The 21,825-nt window shown below is 39.0% G+C and overlaps 1 protein-coding gene across 5 annotated transcripts in view; it reads left to right on the top strand.

The window, feature by feature from the left end:
• TERF1 (telomeric repeat binding factor 1) overlaps positions 1-20,887 on the top strand; it is a 43,883-nt gene extending 22,996 nt beyond the window's left edge. For 4 of the 5 annotated variants that reach the window (XM_089899036.1, XM_022595351.2, XM_022595350.2 and 1 more), the window contains 2 exons: positions 9,000-9,109; positions 16,553-20,887. In XM_089899036.1, coding sequence (XP_089755162.1) covers positions 9,000-9,109; positions 16,553-16,729 — 287 coding nt within the window. In that variant the 3' untranslated portion in view covers positions 16,730-20,887. The other variant, XM_022595352.2, reaches the window with a different exon arrangement.
• Positions 20,888-21,825: the final 938 nt, after the last annotated feature.

The raw sequence follows: 21,825 nt of genomic DNA, 5'->3' as shown, positions 1-21,825 counted from the left end.
AATGTTCTATAAGGTCATTGTGAACACTTAGTGAATACTGAATGATTACAGGGGAATACAGGGTTAGGTTCTTTTGAGCCTATGGTTACAACATTTTGGTCAACTATTCAATACATAACCTTGTTTTATGTGTTTCTGTTTATTTATTTAGGCCGCACCATGTGGCATGCGGGATCTTAGTTCCCCGACCAGGAATGGAACCCGTGCCCCCCACAGTGGAAGCACGGAGTCTTAACCACTGGACCGCCACGGAAGTCCCTGTTTCTGTTTAAAGAAACCTTATTTAATATACATTGTTGATTCATTAACATTGAACCCAGGCCAACAACACTGTAACTCACGCCTGAATGAAGCTTACCTAACCACATATTTTTCTCTGTAAGGAACATCATACATAGCCTTCTTGCACTCAAGAACACTAGACAGCACTTCCACAATACACTTGGGGAAAATTTTAAACAGCAGAATTACCCCCAAAAAAGCACAAAAATATGGCACTAAATAGACCGTAAAAAGAACAATTATTTCTAGCCTGGAAGCTAAAATAAGAAAGCAGAGCTTCACCTTGTTTAACCTCAGCTGGGAACATGAACTCAAATATTTTGCCACTCTGTGCGTGTCCACCAGTGTCCACAAAAGCACTGCAAGTTTTGATTTTTGTTACAACTTTCAGCAGGTAGGTGAATTTTCAAATACCAGAATCCATGAATATAATGAGGATTGACTATGTATAGACTCTGGCATTGCAGATTGCATTTATTTTTTTATTTTTTATTTTTTTTTATTTTTTTTTTATTTTTTTTATTTTTTTAAACATCTTTATTGGGGTATAATTGCTCCACAATTGTGTGTTAGTTTCTGCCCTATAACAAAGTGAATCAGTTATACATATACATATGTTCCCATATGTCTTCCCTCTTGCGTCTCCCCCCCTCCCACTCTCCCTATCCCACCCCTCCAGGCTGTCACAAAGCACCGAGCTAATATCCCTGTGCCTTGCGGCTGCTTCCCCCTAGCTATCTACCTTAGCAGATTGCATTTAGAATTTATTCCTCATTGCATTTAGAATTTATTATCCTTATAAAAGGCATTGCTAGATTTAAAAAACAAGCAACAATAACCAAAAAAAAAAAATCTTAAAAGCAGTCTGTAATTATTTTCGATTATAATATAATTGTAAGTTCCTCCTTGGTATATATTCATTCAAAAAATGTTTATTGAACCCGTACTATGTTCTAATGCAAGGATTTTTAAACTTTATTGATCCAAATCTAAATACTTACTGATCAGTATAAAAATAATAGATGTACCAACTTGATTCCAGGTACATAGTATGCCTGAAGTAAATATTAATTGAATAAATTTATTCTTAGCTGATGGCTGATGATAGGGCCACTGTTAGCTAGTATTTGTAAATTACAGCTCTAAAACATTTACATCTGTAGATATTATCATCGTCCTCACTTTAAAGATGGTAAAGTTAAACTCAAAGAAATATTTGCTTCATGTTGGTGGAGTTCCTAGCTGCAAAATGACTAGGAATCATAATTCTAGAGTAAAATAATTTGGGGATTTTCCTGGACTTTTAATTTCATAATACAAAGTTCAAAGAAATGGAAGCATACACTTTTTTACACTCTAGCTGATCAGTAATTGTACCAATGAAGACCATTGTCACATTGTAGAGTGGCTTGACAGTGACTATGGATATTGAACCTAGAAGATCCTGTGAGTTTTAGTACATTTCTTGACTTTCTGTTAGATGTTAGTAATATATACATATACCTTCCAAAAAAGTCCAAGTTGCTTAAATGTTACCTAGGTATCCTCTTTTTCCTAATAGAGGATATTTATTTCGTTCATGCTAAACATTTAAAAAAAAATTTTTTTAGACATCTTTTAAAAACAATTTTTTTCAGTTTTGTAAAATTGCTATGTACTTTTAAAAAATCAAGTAATTCAGAAAAATTGAAAAAAAATCACTTAAATGCTTTCTATGCAGAAAAGTCTCACCAGCATTCAGTGAAATGATTAATATTTGAGTTAAAAGCTTTTTATCTATAAACTCAATCCTCAAAACAATCTGGATCAGTACTTTTTTTTTTTTTAATCACTCCCATTTTACAGATGAGGAAGCTGAGACAAAAAGAGGTTAAGTGTAAAAAGCCCTTGGTCACACAGGTCATGAACAGAACCAGAGCCAGAATTTGAAATCAGACATTTCTGACTTCAGAGCCCATGTCCTTAAATACTGAGATAGATAGACTGCCTCAATGGAAGAATAGATAGAATCAAAGCAAATAAAAATTTATAAAAATGTGATGAGGTTACATATGTACTTTAAAATATATTTACATTTAATTTTTTGAAGGTGAAACTGAAGGATTCAATGAACTTCACATAAATGCTGTTTCGTAAGAAATATATCAGTAAGCCATATGATTCCTCCAAAATGAAGAATAAATAATATGAATTGCTTTGATAGGTTGGGTCAGTTTGCCTCTATAACTAAATTTCAACTTTAGACTACTGATTGATTTCAGCTGTAATGGGTGAGATTAGCACAAAAATTTTGGCTAAATGTAGTATTCTTTGGAAATACTTTTCCTTACAACTTTGCAGATTTTGCTCCATTATTTTCTCACTTTATGAGCGCTGCTGTGGACAATCTGACATCAACCTGACTTTTTCCCCCTTTGTATATGAGTTGCTTTTTCTTCATAGTTGCCCAAGTTTTTCTAATATGTGCATTTAATGCTATAAATTTTCCTTTAATTACTGCCTTAGTTGCATCCCACAAATTTTTATATGTTATATTTCCATTTTCATCAAAATATATTTTTTTATTTCCCTTGAGACGTTTTTCTTTGATCTTCCGGGCTATTAAGAAGCTCTTCATTTGGGCTTCCCTGGTGGCACAGTGGTTAAGAATCCGCCTGCCAATGCAGGGGACACAGGTTCGAGCCCTGGTCTGGGGAGATGCCACATGCCGCGGAGTAACTAAGCCCGTGCGCCACAGCTACTGAGCCTGCGGTTTAGAGCCCACGAGCCACAACTACTGAGCCTGAGTGCCACAACCACTGAAGCCCGTGCTCCTAGAGCCCGTGCTCTGCAACAAGAGAAGCCACCTAATGAGAAGCCCGTGCACTGCGACGAAGAGTAGCCCCCTCTCGCCGCAGCTAGAGAAAAGCCCGCGTGCAGCAACAAAGATGCAACGCAGCCAAAAATAAAAATAAATAAATAAATTTATTTTTAAAAAAAAGAAGCAGCTCTTTGTTTAATTTCCAAAAATTTTAGGATATTCTAGATACCTGTCTATTAATGATTTCCAATTAATTCGGTTCCAACCTGAGAATATGCTTTGAGGATTTCTTTCTTTTTCTTTTTTAATTTAAGATTTGCTTTATGGCCCAGAATATGGTCTGTCTTGGTGACTGTTGATGTGCACTTAAGAAGAATGTGAATTTTGCTATTGTTGAGTGGAGTGTTATAAAATGTCGATTAGATCAAATTGATTCATAGTGCTTCTCAGGTGTTCTGTATGCATGCTTATTTTTTGTCTTCACTAATTACTGAGAGAGAAGTATTGAAATCTCCACCTATATATGAATTTCTCTTAATTATTAATCTCCGTTAATTTATTTTTGCCTTTTTGGTCCTCTAGCACCTGTTAGAACAGTTCCCAATATGAAAATCTCTGTTCAAAATAACTGGTGTGGTTTCCATTAACCTCACCAACACATATGATCTGTTCCTGCACTGATACCATATTGTCTCAATTACTGTAGTTTAGTAATAACTCAGTGTGTGATAGGGCAATTTCTTTCATCTTTTTGTTATTCTTTAGGAGTATCTTGAGTATTCTTGGTGTTTTGGTCTTCCATATTGTCAGGGGGAAGAAAACCACTTTATAGAAGATTGCAAGCAGTGAAGCTGCTACCACTCCATAGGTGCCAAAAGTAGACAACAAGACTTGGGTCAGAACAAGACGGTTTATTACAGCACAACAGATAGCAACAGCATATGGCATCAGCGTAGTTGTGCTGGTTCCCCTCGCCAGGTCCCAAAGACAGTGTAGTGGGCCCAGGTAGATGCTCTGCAGGCAGTAGGTTGTACTGCAAGGAGGAACCTGGGGCCAAGGGCACTTTTAGAGTAAGCAGCAAGCAAAACGTAGCAAATAATCCAGTTGCCTCCCCCTGGAGAGAGTTAGTTACATGGTGGTCAGACCGTGGTTCCCTTGACCTATTTAGGTTCCTGACTAACTGTAGAAACTGTTTAGTATCAGGGAATGAGTAAGCCTTGTTGTACATTCAGCAAGAACTGAAGGGATGCTCAGGGCCCATGATGGACTAACTCTTCTAATACATAATTTTAGATTAATCTTGTTAAATTCTACAAAGAACCCTGTTGAAATTTTGATTTAAAATTACATTGTAATAGTAGACAGTTTTCTTTTTTTGTTTTTTTAAATTAATTAGTTTTATTTTTGGCTGTGTTGGGTCTTCGTTGTCGTGCACAGGCTTTCTCTGGTTGCGGCGAGCAGGGGCTACTCTTCGTTGCGGTGCGCGGGCTTCTCACTGCGGTGGCTTCTCTTGTTGCGGAGCGTGGGCTCTAGGTTCACAGGCTTCAGTAGTTGAAGCATGCAGGCTCAGTAGTTGTGGCTCGTGGGCTCTAGAGTGCAGGCTCAGTAGTTGTGGCGCATGGGCTTAGTTGTTCTGCAGCACCAGGGCTCAAACCCCTGTCACCTGCATTGGCAGGCGGATTCTTAACCACTGCGCCACTGGGGAAGTCCTAGTAGACAATTTTGGAGACAGCTGACACAATTATATTGTCTTCCTCTACATGAACAAAAAGCATATTTATTTATTTAGATTGTCTTACATATATATATTCTTATAACTTGTATATGTGCATGCACACACGCATATATATAGTAAAGCTTATAATTTACTACATACAGATCTTGACTGTATTTGCTGGATTTATCCCTAAGAATGTTAAATATTTTATTACTATTGTAAATATTATCTTTTGACTATTTTAGTTAAATATTTTAACTGTTGCTAATGTACAGAAACACTGTTGAGTTTTGTTTATTGATCTTATATGCAACCACCTTGCTAAACCCTTTTTAATTCTATGTGTATATTCTTTTAGGTTTTCTATACAGTTGACCCTTAAACAGCATGGGGATCAGGGGCACCGACTCCTGTGCAGTCAATGCATCCTGCTATCTCTGCCTCAAAAACAAAAGAATTGATAAGTGATTCACCTGAGGGCAGGAAGCTGAAACAGCAGAATCAGAACTCAAACCCTAGTTCTTTTGATTCCACATATTGTGATCGCTAATCGAACATAAACTCTTCCCCACACTTAAAGATCTGTAAAATGAAAATACAGGTACTATGTTTATTGAAAAAAAAAATCCGTGTATAAGTGGGCCCATATAGTTCAAACCCATGTTATTCAAGGGTCAACTGTACACACAATTTTCTTTCAATAATTACCATTCTGTTTCTTTTGAGTTGCATATACATTTATTTCTTGTCTTACTAAACTGTGAATAAGAGGGAAAGAGGGAAGGGTTTACTTCTTACACTGTGTCAAATACTCCTTAAACATTATATTAAGAAATTACAACAATTCTATAAGGTAAATATTATTCCTTTTTTAAACAGATAATGAAAAGGCAGGCACTAGGAGGTGAGATGACGTTTAAAGGCATAAAAGAATCAAGAGGGCTTCCCTGGTGGTGCAGTGGTTGAGAGTCCGCCTGCCGATGCAGGGGACACGGGTTCGTGCCCCGGTCCGGGAAGATCCCACATGCCGCGGAGCGGCTGGGCCCGTGAGCCATGGCCGCTGAGCCTGCGCTCCGCGGTGGGAGAGGCCACAACAGTGAGAGGCCCGCGTACCGCAAAAAAAAAAAAAAAAAAAAAAAAGAAGCAAAGCTAGATACAGACTATACCTCATGATATGTTTGAGCATCCTGTCTTACTTAGAAATTACCCAGATATCCAAAATTATACTTACCGTTTATACTAGATTTTAAAGTTAACTAAGGATCTTGGGAATTATATTTAAGCTGACCTATTACAGAACCTAATTACTGCTGCTGTCAAAAAGTTTGTCAGAATTGTACTTCAGTTTAGTTAAACACATATTTTTTTTTCTTATTAGTTATCTATTTTATACATATTAGTGTATATATGTCAATCCCTATCTCCCAATTCATCCCACCACCCCCTGCCCCACTTTCCCCCCTTGGTGTCCCTATGTTTGTTCTCTACATCTGTGTCTCAATTTCTGCCCTGCAAACTGGCGCATCTGTACCATTTTTCTAGGTTCCACATATATGCGTTAATATACGATATTTGTTTTTCTCTTTCTGACTTACTTCACTCCGTATGACTGTCTCTAGATCCATCCACGTCTCTACAAATGACCCAATTTCGTTCCTTTTTATGGCTGAGTAATATTCCATTGTATATATGTACCACATCTTCTTTATCCATTCGTCTGTCGATGGGCATTTAAGTTGCTTCTATGACCTGGCTATTGTAAATAGTGCTGCAGTGAACATTGGGGTGCATGTGTTTTTTTGAATTACGGTTTTCTTTGGGTATATGTCCAGTAGTGGGATTGCTGGGTCATATGGTAGTTCTATTTTTAGTTTTTTAAGGAACCTCCATACTGTTCTCCATAGTGGCTGTATCAGTTTACATTCCCACCAACAGTGCAAGAGGGTTTCCTTTTCTCCACACCCTCTCCAGCATTTGCTGTTTGTAGATTTTCTTCTGATGATGCCCATTCTAACTGATGTGACGTGGTGATACCTCATTGTAGTTTTGATTTGCATTTCTCTAATAATTAGTGATGTTGAGCATCTTTTCATGTGCTTCTTGGCCATCTGTATGTCTTTTTTGGAGAAATGTCTGTTTGGGTCTTCTGCCCTTTTTTTTCTTTTACACTTTAAACATCTTACGATTTTATTTGTCACTCATACCTCAGGAAAGGGGGAAAAAAAAGTAAATATATTAGCTTGGTAGAGTCTTTGGTAGAATTAAGAGTATAACTGGGCAACACCTTGCAATTCTGTAGTACAGTATCACAAGTAGTGTATTCACATTGATTCAACCAAGATATAAAGCAGTTGCATCACCGCAAGGATACCTTGTGTTGCCCTATTATAGCAGATATAACTGTTTTAAAAGTTTATTTTTTACTTCTGGTTGGTACTACTATAAATTCTAAATAATATGTTTGTATTTGCATTTCTTTCAACAATTGCTCTTAAACTAGGAACTTTAAAACTCACTTCCAGAGTTTTATTAGTTTTAAATCTACTATTGGTTGTCTTTATAACTCGAAATAATATACTGCTATATTTTATTTTATTTTAGATAATACCTCCTGACTCCCTATAATGTGAAAGGAGGAAATTACCACTCCTTCACCTCACTTTTCTTCTACGCACGTTTTCTGCCTTCTCACTGCTGTCCTCTATACCCTACTTTTACATTGTCAAGGTTTACAATATTGTACATCTTTTTTATGTTAATTAATTTAATTTTTTTAACATCTTTATTGGAGTATAATTGCTTCACAATGGGTGTGTTGTGTTAGTTTCTGCTTTATAACAAAATGAATCAGCTATACATATATCCCCATATCTCCTCCCTCTTGCGTCTTCCTCCCACCCTCCCTATCCCACCCCTCTAGGTGGTGGTCACAAAGCACCGAGCTGATCTCCCTGTGCTATGCGGCTGCTTCCCAGTAGCTATCTATTTTACATTTGGTAATATTCATAAGTCCATGCCACTCTCTCACTTCATCCCAGCTTACCCTTCCCCCTCCCCGTGTCCTCAAGTCCATTCTCTCTGCCCATTTTTTTTTTTTTTTTCCTGCGGTACGCGGGCCTCTCACTGTTGCGGCCTCTCCCATTGTGGAGCACAGGCTCCAGATGCACAGGCTCAGTGGCCATGGCTCACGGGCCCAGCCACTCCGCGGCATGTGGGATCTTCCCGGACTGGGACATGAACCTGTGTCCCCTGCATCGGCAGGCGGATTCCCAACCATTGCACCACCAGGGAAGCCCTGCCCATTTTTTGATTGGGTTGTTTTTTTAATATTGTGCTGCATGAGCTGTTTATATATTTTGGATATTAATCCTCTGTCCATTGATTCGTTTGCAAATATTTTCTCCCATTCTGAGGGTTGTCTTTTTGTCTTGTTTGTAGTTTGCTTTGCAAAAGCTTTTAAGTTTCATTAGGTCCCATTTGTTTATTTTTGCTTTTATTTCCATTACTCTAGGAAGTGGATCAAAAAAGATCTTGCTGTTATTTATGTCAAAGAGTGTTCTTCCTGTGTTTTTCTCTAAGAGTTTTATAGTGTCCGGTCTTACATGTAGGTCTCTAATCCATTCTGAGTTTATTTTTGTGTATGGTGTTAGGGAGTGTTCTAATTTCATTCTTTTACATGTAGCTGTCCAGTTTTCCCTGCACCACTTATTGAAGAGACTGTCTTTTTTCTCCATTGTGTATCCTTGCCTCCTTTGTCATAGATTAGTTGACCATAGGTGCGTGGGTTTATCTCTGGGCTTTCTATCCTAGAATGGCCCTTCTTCTTGACACCCTTTGCAGGAACGGTTCTGCCAGGTCCAGGTTGGAAAGGAAACACACACACCCCTGATTTTCAAAGACTGATCTTTGCACTATATCACGCTGCTTCCAGATTCAAAGGAAAAAAACTACACAGAGTTCTTTTTTTAAAAAAATAGCTAACCAGTAGATAGGAATTTCATGGTAACCTTTAAAAATATTCTTCTGGGACTTCCCTGGTGGTCCAGTGGTTAAGACTCCATGCTTCCACTGCAGGGGGCATGGGTTCAATCCCTGGTCAGGGAACTAAGATCGCACATGCTGCACAGTGTGGCCAAAAAAAAAAATTATGTAATTCTTTTAATGTGAGACAATTTTTGATGACAGCATTTCTACTTTTAGGTGGAAGAAAGAAAAAAGAGAAGAGTAGGCAAGCCACTGAAAGCGAGAGAATACGTGTTTTAAATAGTCAGCGTCTAACTCCTGAAAAACATCAACCTAGAAAAAAACAGGTATGTTTATTATAATTAAATAATACTTAATGGATATTAAAGTCATAACTTGAATAATTGTGATTATTTCACATTATTTCTGTTCAACCCTAAAAAATCTGGAGGATAAAATGTTTTCTCTTTGCCATCTTTAATTTTGCCATCTTAGATTTGTTGACCAATTTGCCTATTCAAAGTTCACCCACATTTTAAAGATTTTCTTAAGCTGGATGTTAGTGACATTTATTTAGAATTATTGTATTACTGTCATCATAAAATCAGTTCATCAGATGTAGGGTGGAACTTAAATCTACTTGATAAGTTTTTATATTTGTATCTTCCTAACATAGATTCTATTTATTTATTTACTTATTTAATTCATTTATTTTTGGCTGTGTTGGGTCTTCGTTGCTGCACACGGGCTTTCTCTAGTTGCAGCGAGCAGGGGCTACTCTTCGTTGAGGTGCACAGGCTTCTTATTGTGGTGGCTTCTCTTGTTGCGGAGCACAGGCTCTAGGCGCACGGGTTCAGTAGTTGTGGCTCATGGGCTCTAGAGCACAGGCTCAGTAGTTGTGGCGCACGGGCTTAGTTGCTCCACAACATGTGTGATCTTCCCGGACCAGGGCTCGAACCCATGTCCCCTGCATTGGCAGGTGGATTCTTAACCACTGCACCCCCAGGGAAGCCTCCATAGATTCAATTTAAATAAGATTTTTCTGTGCTTTAAAAAAAAAAAAAGAAAGAAAAAATATCATTTGGTAAAGAATTTTTCTATTCAGAAAGCTAAAATGGGTTCCTTTTAGGATTCATTTCATTTGTTTGCCCTCTCAGTGATTATAGTCCTGTGCCATCTGTCCAGTTTCTGAAACCATTGTTTACTGTATTTTATCTGGTTTTCTAGTTGTTCACAGCAGGTGAGTAAATCTGGTCCTTGTTTGATCATGTTGGCAGTGGAAGATCATCCTATACTTTTCTTCTTACTCTTCTTTATTTAAGATGCTTTTTTTTTTTTTTTGATACGCTATTTGCAAATGGTTCGTTGTTGAGGTGCTAGGCTAGGGTCAAGTTCTAGGTTACTAGGGATATCTCCTGTGACTCAAGTTTATTTTGACCATGCCTTCTCCCGCAGGGAACATAGCAGTCAACTCCAGTTTTTGGTTTGCTTCCTGCAACTATTGCTTGTCTGCATGATTCCTAATTTAGGTCCACCACCTCTACTTTTTGGAGGTAATGCTGGTTGAGAGAGGCTCCTGCTGTTGCAGACCAGGGATTTAAGGTGTACACCTCAGGATATGTTCCTTACTTTGGAAAAGTGTATGCCACGGGCTTTCTGTGATCTATAGGTAGAGTGGCTGTGCCCCACTTCTTCACATACCTTTTGTCAGTTTCCACCAATAATGGACCCCATTCACCTATGTTATGGTTCAGGCCAAAGGGTTCTCTTAATTTTACGAGTTTGGGATTTCATTTCTTTCCTTGTTGCTGTTGGGTGAATTCCCAAAGGAGAATGAGGAAAGGTTGACCTTATGCTACTATATGCAACCAAAAGTCATATTTATTTTTTGTCTTTGATTTTTTTCCCACTTTGAATATGATGTGCCAAGATGTAGATTTTTTGGTATTTATCTTTCTTTGTGTTCTCTGAGCTTCCTGCACCTGTTTTGTTTTTTTAATAAATTTATTTATTTATTTTTGGCTGCATTGGGTCTTTGTTGCTGCGTGCGGGCTTTCTCTAGTTGTGGCGAGCGGGGGCTACTCTTCATTGCAGTGCGCGGCCTTCTCATTGCAGGTACTTCCCTTGTTGCGGAGCCGAGCTCTAGGCACGCAGGCTTCAGTAGTTGTGGCTCGCGGGCTCTAGAGCGCAGGCTCAGTAGCTGTGGCACACGGGCTTAGTTGCTCCGCGGCATGTGGGATCTTTCCGGACCAGGGCTCAAACCTGTGTTGGCAGGTGGATTCTTAACCACTGCGCCACCAGGTAAGTCCAAGGGCAGGCTTTGTTAATGAGAACAGAATGCTCTGGATGTATTTTGAAATGGGTATTTTCCTCTTCTGCCTGCTCGAAGCAGGAGGAGATTATTCTGTCATCTTCACCATGAGAACCTGGTGGGGATTTTGGAGAGAAAACTCACAAGTTTGTGGGCCCCCTAAGATTGGGCCCCTGGAGTTTTTAACTCAAGCTTGTTCACAATGAGCCTCCCTCAATTTGTCCATCACAGTTAAATGTTCCTCCCAGTACTGGCCCCAGCTGTGAGCTGCTTCTCCTGGCCTTCTGCTTCCAGTAATCTATGATTCTCTGTATCCACCTTTCTGTTTGCCCTGTGACATTAATTTTCTGATGGATCTAGGAAGAGTTATTGACTTTACAGTTTGTTCACCATTTTTCTTGTTATGACGACTGGGGTGATATTTCCAAGCTCTCCAGGTTGGTCTAAAATCCAGAAGTCTCTGCCTCATACATTTTATCTTTCCCTGTTGTTCTTCTGGCAACAATTCTAAATGGGATTATAGGTGTTATTTATAGGTATATATCAAGAAAAGGTTCTGTCTTTTTTGTATTTGAAACAAAATATGGAATATCAACTACATAACATAGAATACAGGTGATATCATCTATCACTATTTACTATGTCAAAAAACAATTCTGTGTCTGGTTTTATTTTTAGCTTTCCACTGTTGGCTTTTTGGTGGGATAATTTGTTTCAGACGAGTAAATGATTTTATCTTACTTTGTGTTGAGATTTTGGTTCTTTAAAATTTTTTATTGCAGTAGTCTTGCACAGTTTCTTCCTGGACAGTTTCTTCTCGCTGCATTTGTATGTTAAACAGACAAAGATATTTTTGCCTGGCTCATCACAGTTTGAAAAGAGGCCTTCCTTTTGTAACTTTATTCAAGAAGAAAAGTAAGAGCCTTTCTACAATAAAGACGTTTTTCCCGTAGATGGTATATAATGGGAATTACGATACAATATTTTGTTTGTTTGTTTGTTTTTTGTGGTACGCGGGCCTCTCACTGTTGTGGCCTCTCCCATTGTGGAGCACAGGCTCCGGACGCGCAGGCTCAGTGGCCATGGCTCACGGGCCCAGCCGCTCCGCGGCATGTGGGATCTTCCCGGACCGGGGCACAAACCCGTGTTCCCTGCATCGGCAGGCGGACTCTCAACCACTGCGCCACCAGGGAAGCCCACGATACAGTAATTTTTAAATTACAAATGATATCATTTTTTAATATACATCATGTTTTATTTTAAAACATGTCTACACTACATTGAGCACCTACACAGGTGTGACCAAGAAACCCACAATCCTGTCTCAGCAGGCAGTGGGTCCAATGTGTGACTTGAGGTTGCCTGTTATTTTTCACAGTAAGAGAAAAAAGAGAGGATAAGAAAGATGAAAAAGCATTGTTCCCAACTCCTGTTCAGGAATCTGAGTGATGAAATGGAAGGATATTTCAGTTTATAAAGCTCTTCCAAAGTCCCTTCTCACAATCAGTTGATGTTTAAACATGGAACCTGGGTTGGTGGGCCAGCTAGAGTTGAGCAACACAAGGGCACACTGTTTAAAATAACTTCCACACATTACTGCAAACAATGGGGAGAATGGGCTGTGCTTTCAGACTGGTAGTTTACTTTTTCCTGTTTTATGAACCTGTGAAGTTTAGAGGATATAAGAACTGCACAACCACAGTCGTGACACAGCGTCTGCTCAGTATAAAAACTTTTTGTTTAGGGGAAAGAATCCAGTTGGCCTGTGGGAAGAAATGTCCTGAGTTGGATGGTGCCAATATATAATATTCAGTTATGAGCCCACAGAAATATGTGGTTTACAGTGAAGACTGGGAATCGGGTCTCTAAATGCAGCTGCTTTTTTAAAATTAGTATTTTATGTGATTATGTTTGCCTCCTATATCTTTCCTCTGAGGCAGAAAGTAAATGTTAGAAAACTGGCGGGTTCTAGTCTCAGAGACACACACAGGGTTTCTTTCTGTTTGGGCACCACTATGGTTCCTGGTTTCTGGAACACTTCAGTCTCTGGCACCATTGGGCCTGCAGCAGCCTCCTCAGCATCACAGGCTAAGATCTCCATATTCCTGAACAAAGGAGCCAGTCTGAAGGTCTTGCATCATGGGAAAGCGAGGAGCCCTTAGCTCTGGCTCCCCGTCATCTGAGGAAAGTGAAGGGGGCAAGTAGGGGCACACCTTTGAGTCACCAAGTCATCGATGGCGAAAGCAGTAGAGCAAGCATAGAGCTTACCCGGTGGCCTTGTGAGAAACAATTCCTTCTCCAAAGTATAGACTTACTGGGACTTCCCTGGCAGTGCAGTGGTTAAGACTCTGCCTTCCAATGCAGGGGGCACAGGTTCAATCCCTGGTTGGGAACTAAGGTTCCACATGCCGTGGGGTGCAGCCAAAAATTAAAAAACAAAAGTATAGACTTTACTATTTATGATCTAAAATAGAGGTCTTTTTTTTTTTTTTTTTAAATAGAGGTCTTTGAAATGATTTATCTGGACCAGTGAAAGGTAGTTGCTCACTACATATTATCCAAGTTTAGATTTTCTACTTGATTATTCACACCAAATCAGGCTTTAAAAATAGACCAAACTAGGCTGGAATGTGTACATTTCAACAGATCAGAAACTGTAAAATGCTTCTGCCATTTACTGACATAGCACTAAACCCAAGGATTCCATTGGTGTAAGTAAATACCATTTTTAAAGCATTATTGAAGCATTGTTTTTTCCTCTAAAAGGCACTGGAAATGATACACAATTTTTGAAGTATAAGTAATATAAACTTTTTAACCTTACGGAAAGAAAAGATTGGTGCATTTTAATTTGTTGTATGCTGTTTGTATCTTGAGTTGTGGGCATGGCTAGGGTTGTTATGATTCTCTTAATTGACTTTATTTTTTATTTTTCAAGTAAAGCAAAAGACAAAAGAGAATAGTACTAAGGGCACAGTTTTTGCTTGTGTCCTGAAATACATTATCTTTTTTTTTTTTTCCATACCGCAAAAAAATGCCTTTGTCTAGAGGTTGATCAGCCGTGTCCTTGTAGGCAGCACAGTTGCTGATAGGTGGCGGCTCAGACCCACAAGAGGTATAATGATGGACACTGCCAATCTTATGGCCCTGAGCCATACACAAGATAGTTTTCATCTCACGTTTGTCTACAAGCATCTGGAGGTTCTCTCTGATAGTGTATCAGACAGCTGAGCTGGATTCTTTTTTTCTTTAATTGTAATAAAATACACAAAACAAAATTTGCCATCCTAGCCATTTTAAAATGTATCGTTCAGCATCATTAAACACATCTTGTGCTACCATTACCACCATCTATCCACGGAGCTCTTTTTTTTTTTTTTGCGGTACGCGGGCCTCTCTCACTGTTGTGGCCTCTCCCGCTGCGGAGCACAGGCTCCGGACGTGCAGGCTCAGCGGCCATGGCTCACGGGCCCAGCCACTCCACGGCATGTGAGATCTTCCCGGACCGGGGCACGAACCCGTGTCCCCTGCATGGCAGGTGGACTCTCAACCACTGCGCCACGAGGGAAGCCCTACAGAGCTCTTTTTATCTTGCAAAACTAAAACTCTGTACCCATTAAACAATAACTCCTCCTTCACCCCTCCCCCCAAGCCTCTGGCAACCAACTTTTCTACTTTCTGTCTCTGAATTTGACTGTTTTAGGTACCTCATATAAGTGGAATCCTACAGTATTTGTTCTTTTGTGTTTGACTTGTTTCACTTAGCATAATGTCCTCAAGATTCATTTACATTGTAGTACGTGTCAGCGTTTTCTTCCTTTTTTAAGGCTGAATAATGTCTCGTATTTATATACCACATTTTGCTTATGCAGTTCTCCATCAGTGGACACTTAGGTTGCTTCCACCTTTTGGCTATTACATGTAATACTGCTATCAACAAGGGTGTACAAATTTCTCTTCAAGTCTCTGCTTTCAGTTCTTTTGGATATATACCCACAAGTAGAATTGGGTCACGTGGTACTTTTAATTTTTGAGGAACCACCATAGTATTTTCCCTAGCAGTCACACAGTTTTTCATTCCCATTAACAGCACGTGAGTTCCAGTTTCTCATCCTCGCCACCACCTATTATTTTCTAGTTTTTTTGATGGTGGACATCCTAATGGGTTTGAGGTGACATTTCCTGGTGGTTTGGATTTGCACTTCCCTAATGATTAGTGACGTTGAGCATTTTTTTCAAGTGCTTATTGGCCATTTGTATATCTGTTTTGGAGAATTGTCTACTCAAGTCCTTTGCTCATTTAAAAAATTTTATTTATTTGTAGTAAAACGTAGCATAAAACTTATCACCTTAATCATTTTTAAGTGTATGATTCACTGGCATTAAATGCATTCACGTTGTTGTGCAACAACTTCTGGAACTTTTTCACCTTGCGAAACTGAAACACTCCACTCAGAAGACATTTCCCCCTTCCTCCCACTCCCTGGCAGCCACCATTCTACTTTCTCTTTCTGGGAATTTGACTACTCTAGGTATCTCGGGCAAGTGAGGTCTTACGGTATTTGGCTCCTTGTGACTGATGAAGAGTGGATTTTTAAAGCAGACGTGAGTCAGCCGGGGAGATTATTCATCGTTCAGAAACAGTAAATAATCACTCAGGCGATCGTGTTGCTCCTCAGCGTGTCGGCAGAAGGGGTGGCTAGTTGGTCACCTATAGCAAATGCCAGGTGTCAGCAGTCTTTTTCTGTGTATAATAATGAATCTGACTTTTAAAATTCTTCAGTCATTTCCTCCAAAAACAAAATCGTGTTTTTTTAACTAGTTTGTGTTAGTTCTCAAAAATCTGTTTTAGAGAAGATTTGAGTTTTATGTGTGTGTGTACTTTGCCCAACATAGACAGAACAGGGTTTTTCACTGAGTTCATTAGGGAAGAATTAAATATTCATAAGTTCTCGGTATTTGTGAATCCTACATATCTCTAATCTATTAACAGTTGTAGAAAAGCATCTTAAGAGACAGTGTGGGCTTAAAGTCAGATGAATTGGGTTTGTGTTTAGCCCCGTCGTTTTGTAGCTGTCTGATCTTGGGCAGCTGAGCCATAGTGTGTTCACATAAAATGAACAGTAACACAGTCAGGACCCTTGACAACATCACCACAATAAGACCTTACAGAAATCTAAGATATGTTTACAGAATTTCTTCCACCGTTAAGAAATTGTAACATGATACTGATAAAAAAAGTTGTATTTATAGTAGATATGTTATTTAAGGAATTGTTTCTGTGAATAACTGTTCTACGTTTTATCTGCTTTTGACGGATGTTAACTAGACTTATTGTGGTGATCATTTCACAATATATATGAATACTGGATCATTATGTTGTACACCTGAAACTAATAAAATGTTATTTGTCATTTATACCTCAATTGAAAAAAACATAATTGTTTCTGTGAATAACTGTCTTACTTTTCATCAAAAGGCATGGCTTTGGGAAGAAGACAAGAATCTGAGATCTGGCGTGAAGAAATACGGAGAGGGAAATTGGTCTAAAATACTATCACATTATAAATTCAACAACCGAACAAGCGTCATGTTGAAAGACAGATGGAGGACTATGAAGAAGCTGAAGCTGATATACTCGGACGATGAAGACTGAGTGTGTTTGTGGAGCCCGATAAGACGGCAGTTAAACATTTTGATTCCTGCATTTTGCGTGAAACTTCGTGGTCATTAATGTAGCTTAAAATTTTGTTTAAAGCATTACAGTATTTTTCTGCGGCACAGTCATTTAATATGAGGATTTGTGCTGTAAGAGCAAGATTATATACCATCATTGTATTCTTTAAGAATCTTTTCACTCTGATAAAAAAATTAATTTTTTGAACCCTAGTGCTTTCAAAACTCCTACCTCCAAACCCTGTTCCAATAAAAAGGTGAAAGCCTGGTAAGAGAAAAAATATATTGCTGTTAACCTATTCTGTGTCTGTGGGCTGATTTCAACCCCATGACACACATAAAAGTGAAGTTTCTAAATCAGTGAATAGGCCTTTGACATAAGGGGTAATGATTTGATTTATGGCCTTAAAATATTAATTACTAAGATATTTGCTTATAGAATGATAAATATACAAAGTAATCTGTGAGTTATACTTAAATTTTTCTTTTGGTACTTTCATATAAAGGAAAAAACTTGAAAATAGTAATACCCATAGGACAGAGTTTATACTACTACTAAGAATAGCTTATGTCTCATTTAGGTACATTGGATTTTTGTTCTAGTGTTAAAACTTTGACAAAGATGGTTTTAAATAAAGCTTCTTTATAACCTGGTGCCATAAATATCCATTTCTCTGATATTTTCATTTAGTTAGATAAATATTGGGCCTAAATGGTATTCTGTAAATGCTTAAATGGATTTTAACCATGATCATTTTTTTTTGAATTTTTAAATTTTATTTTATTTATTTTTTTATACAGCAGGTTCTCATTAGTTATCCATTTTATATGTATTAGTGTATGCATGTCAGTCCCAGTCTCCCAGTTCATCCCACCACCACCACACCTGCCACTTTAACCATGATCATTTTGACGACTGTGATAAATACTAAATAAACAAGATCATGCATACCTTATTAGACAGTTTTGAGTTTTCACCAACATATTCTTTAGAGGATTTAGTCGAAAACTAGAATTATTTAGCATTTTGAGTTATGTATGCTTTATTTAACAAATGCATGAAAATGCTTAAGCATTTGCTTAAAAAGTTAAATGATTATTTTGTAACCTGTATTTCTTTATGAAAGTTTTATACATTACTTTCTCATTGTTCCTGAAGTTGTTGTCCTATACGTATAATAAATAGAAATGTGGATAATGTTTCCTGACTCGGTCTGTCCTGTTACACCACTAGTTACTGTAACCGTGTGTATTGCAGACATTTTGATGGTTAGTGCCAAAGCCGACGGCATGAGCCAAAACAGACCAGTCAGTTGGTCAACCTCATTCCAAACATACCCTAAGTCATCAAATCTACGTTGATATTAACTGTAAGATGCCTAGTTATTTTATGTGCCACTAAAAACATCACTATCAGTTATACTATAATATGGTTTTTTCTTAATTAGAATTTTATTTTACTTTAATTAAAAGCTGTTATAGATTTATGTAAGCATAGATTTTTATCGTATAACTTGTGGGTGCATAAAAAAGAAAAGCAAAATAAATTGGGTAATTAATTGTATTCCTTGTACTTCCTCATTTTAATCTGAATCTTTTGAATTTTTAAATTGAAATTTGTTGAGATAACTATAGATTCATATATAGTTGTAAGAAATAATAAGAGAGGTCCCTTGTACACTTGTTCCAGCTTACCCCAATGTCAATTTGTAAAACTATAGTATATCACCATCAGGATATTGCCATTGATATAATTCACCAATTTTATCCAGATTTCCCCAGTCTTGTACCATGTGTGTATTTAATTCCAAAAAGCTTATCATTTGTGTAGGGGCGTATGTCTACCACAGGCAAGATACTCCAACACCGAAGAGCCCTTCTGCTGCCACTCAACTCTCCATCATTCCTCCAACCCCTGGCAACCACTAATCTGCCCTCCATTTCTAAGATTTAATTCAAAAGGTTACATAGAGAGTGACAAATGGCAGAGTAGGGAGATGCAAAGAGCCATCCCTCTTCTGAGGCAAGTAGTAAGCTGAGAAAAACTGTTAGAATCAACTTTTTGAAACAAATCTAATAAAACTTAAAACAACTGGGGCACGCTTAATGAAGAAAGAGGCTACTAAATTTTGGTAGGAGGATTTTGGTGTTTTTGCTTACCCGGCTTAAGGCCACAAGTGACTTGTGCTCTTGCTGTGGCTTGATGCTTCGGCAAGTGCCAATACAGTGCTCGGGATCATGGGTGGTGTGTTTTGACCTGTCTGGCAGTTCCCTGAGGGTTCAGTTCAGGGATTGCCTTTGTTTTGCCCCTTCTGAACTCTTAAGGGCTTTAAAAACATTACCTACGTCTGCCTGGGGTCAGGGACAGCAGACAGACTGAAAAGCCTGGAGAGGAAGGTACATGGCGGGTTAAGGCTTTGAAGGACTCTGGAGTAAACCAGGGAATCAAGAAGGCCAGGCGCATGCCCAGGACTAGACGCGGTCTCAGCAAAGACCTGGGGGTACCCTAGGCCTGTACGCTCAGTGACCTTTAGGCTTCATAAGTGCAGGAGGTGGAGGCTGAGGCAGAGTTGTAGGTGGCGTTGAACGAGTGCCCCAACTCAGAGCCAATCTGCCAATGCTGGGAGCATATCTTTCTGTTTGATTTAAGGAAATTAAATGAAATACTCTGTATTCTTTGCCATTTTTTCTTTCAACGTGTTTGTGTACGTAGCTGTACTTGTTCATTTGCGTTTCTATACAGTAATGTATAATTCTATCACAGCCATTCATTGTGCTGTTGTTGTGGAAATGAACGAAGACCACTCAAAAGAGAAAAACAAACAGGCTGTTTATTCAGCGCTTGCTATAGCAAGGGAGTCAGCCACCATCACTTGTGTCTGGCAGAGGTGCAGGCAGACGTTCATAGTGGGAAAGCTTTCTAGTGAAAAAATAAGGCTTCAGGTGCTCTCTGATTGGACATTGTTGGCATGAGGAAGCTGAGGCTGGCCAACTAGCAGCAGGCATCCTTTTTTTTTAAAATAAATTTATTCATTTAATTTTTGGCCGCATTGGGTCTTCGCTGCTGCGCGCGGGCTTTCTCTAGTTGCGGCAAGCGGGGGCTACTCTTCGTTGCGGTTCGCTGGCTTCTCATTGCGGTGGCTTCTCTTGTTGCAGAGCACGGGCTCCAGGCGTGCTGGCTTCGGTAGTTGTGGCTCGTGGGCTCTAGAGCGCAGGCTCAGTAGCACTGGTGCACCGGCTTAGCTGCTCCGTGGCATGTGGGATCTTCCCGGACCAGGGCTCGAACCTGTGTCCCCTGCATTGGCAGACGGATTCTTAACCACTGCGCCACCAGGGAAGCCCAGCAGCGGGCATCTTATGTGATTGTTTGGGGGAACATATTTGGCTTTCTCTGGTTGGTCCTGAGTTGGAAGTAGGGACCAAAAATAGGGATGTTGGCAATCATCGACCAAGTCCTACCCATTCTGGGTAGATAACTGCGGGGATTTAGTTCGGTGTTCTAAACTCATTGCTGCAGAGGTTGTGGCTTGGAGTTGTCCTATAAGGTCTGCCCATTGTCAGTTTTTATATTCAGTCCCTGAGTTGTTTCCAGTGAATGGCTGCAAGGCTTTTCCAATTTACATGAAGTGTAAAATTAGGAATAATATTATTACACTGCTCCCTAAAGGCGATTCTCATCTCTTTTCTCGAGTACTGATTTTTATACTTACTTAAAATATGCTTATGCTGCTGTTTGTTATTTTTCAGTGTGAGGTATTATATTAGTGATCCCCCACTATATAGGATGACATTTTAGGTCTCTTGCACGTTCCCCCTCCACCCTCCATAAGTACACAACTTGCACCCATACAGATGCTTCTCCCCGGTTCTTCCAGCGTATTTGCATCGGTTTTTGGTTAAACCAATATTCAGGGTTTGTATTATAACTCTGTAACTGTTTTTACACCTGAGCTGTGTGTGCTCATCACTTATTTATCTCCAAACTCTCTGACCAATTTGAAGACCTCTGAATACATTGAAATATGTCATTCTATTGACATTCTTTTTTCTGGCCACGCTGTGCAGCTTGAGGAATCTTAGTTCCCCGACCAGGGATCGAACCCTGGGCCACGGCAGTGAGAGCGCTGCGTCCTCACCACTGGACCGCCAGGGAATTTCCAATTTCATTGTTTTTTTTTTTTTCCTTTGGTTGTTTTGTTTTGGTGACAGGCCTCCTACTCCTTGCCCTCCAGGCTTGCTGCGCAGCTGTCAAGCTTACATCTCCCTTATCTTGGCTCTGGCCATCCCAGTCATCTCTCTCCTGGTTTGAATTCCCCGTTTCCTGGATCCTCTCTCTTGGTTTTAACTCTCGTTTATCTAGAGCATCTCATCCTATACCTCCTGAGAAAATATGCAAAGAGTGAAAAATGTTTATATCATGCATGTCTGAAAATATCCTTTTTCTAGCCTCACATTTGATTAATAATTTTATTGGATATAGAATTTTCATTTGGAAAACGTTTTGTCTCAGGATTTCAAAGGCATTGCTCTGTCATCATCAGTGTCAAGATGTTGCTTTAGGTAGTCTGATACCATTCTGATTACGGAGACTTTTCATGTCACCTACTTTTTTTTGTTTTTCCTCTCTGGAAGCTTGTAGATTCGTCCATGTATTCAGTGATCTAGAATTTCATGGTATCATGCTTTGTTGTGAGTCTTCTTTTCTTTTTCAACTAATGAGCCAGGCACTCAGTGACTTCTGAAATCCCTGCGCTAAGTTCAAAAATTTTAACGTGTTATTTCTTTGCTTATTTTCTCCCTTCTGGTTTTTCTTTTTGCACTTTCTTTCTGGAACTCCCATTACTCAGATGTTGGATCTCTTTGACTGATCCTCTAATTTCCTATCTTTTGTCTCCAAATTTCTGTATCTTTAATTTTTTTATTTACTTTCTGGGGAAAATGACACAAAACTTTACCTTCCAAGTTTTCATACCATATATCTACTATCAAACTTTTTAATTTACAAGAGCTTTTAATTCTCTGAATGTTCTTTTTTAGGATATTGTGTTCTTATTTCATGATTGATATCATTGCATC

Source organism: Delphinapterus leucas, chromosome 17, assembly GCF_059928025.1.
Source record: "Delphinapterus leucas isolate spDelLeu-1000000601 "Yukka" chromosome 17, BTC_Dleu_Yukka2, whole genome shotgun sequence".
NCBI lineage: Eukaryota > Metazoa > Chordata > Mammalia > Artiodactyla > Monodontidae > Delphinapterus > Delphinapterus leucas.
This window is presented reverse-complemented; position numbering and strand designations above follow the sequence as displayed.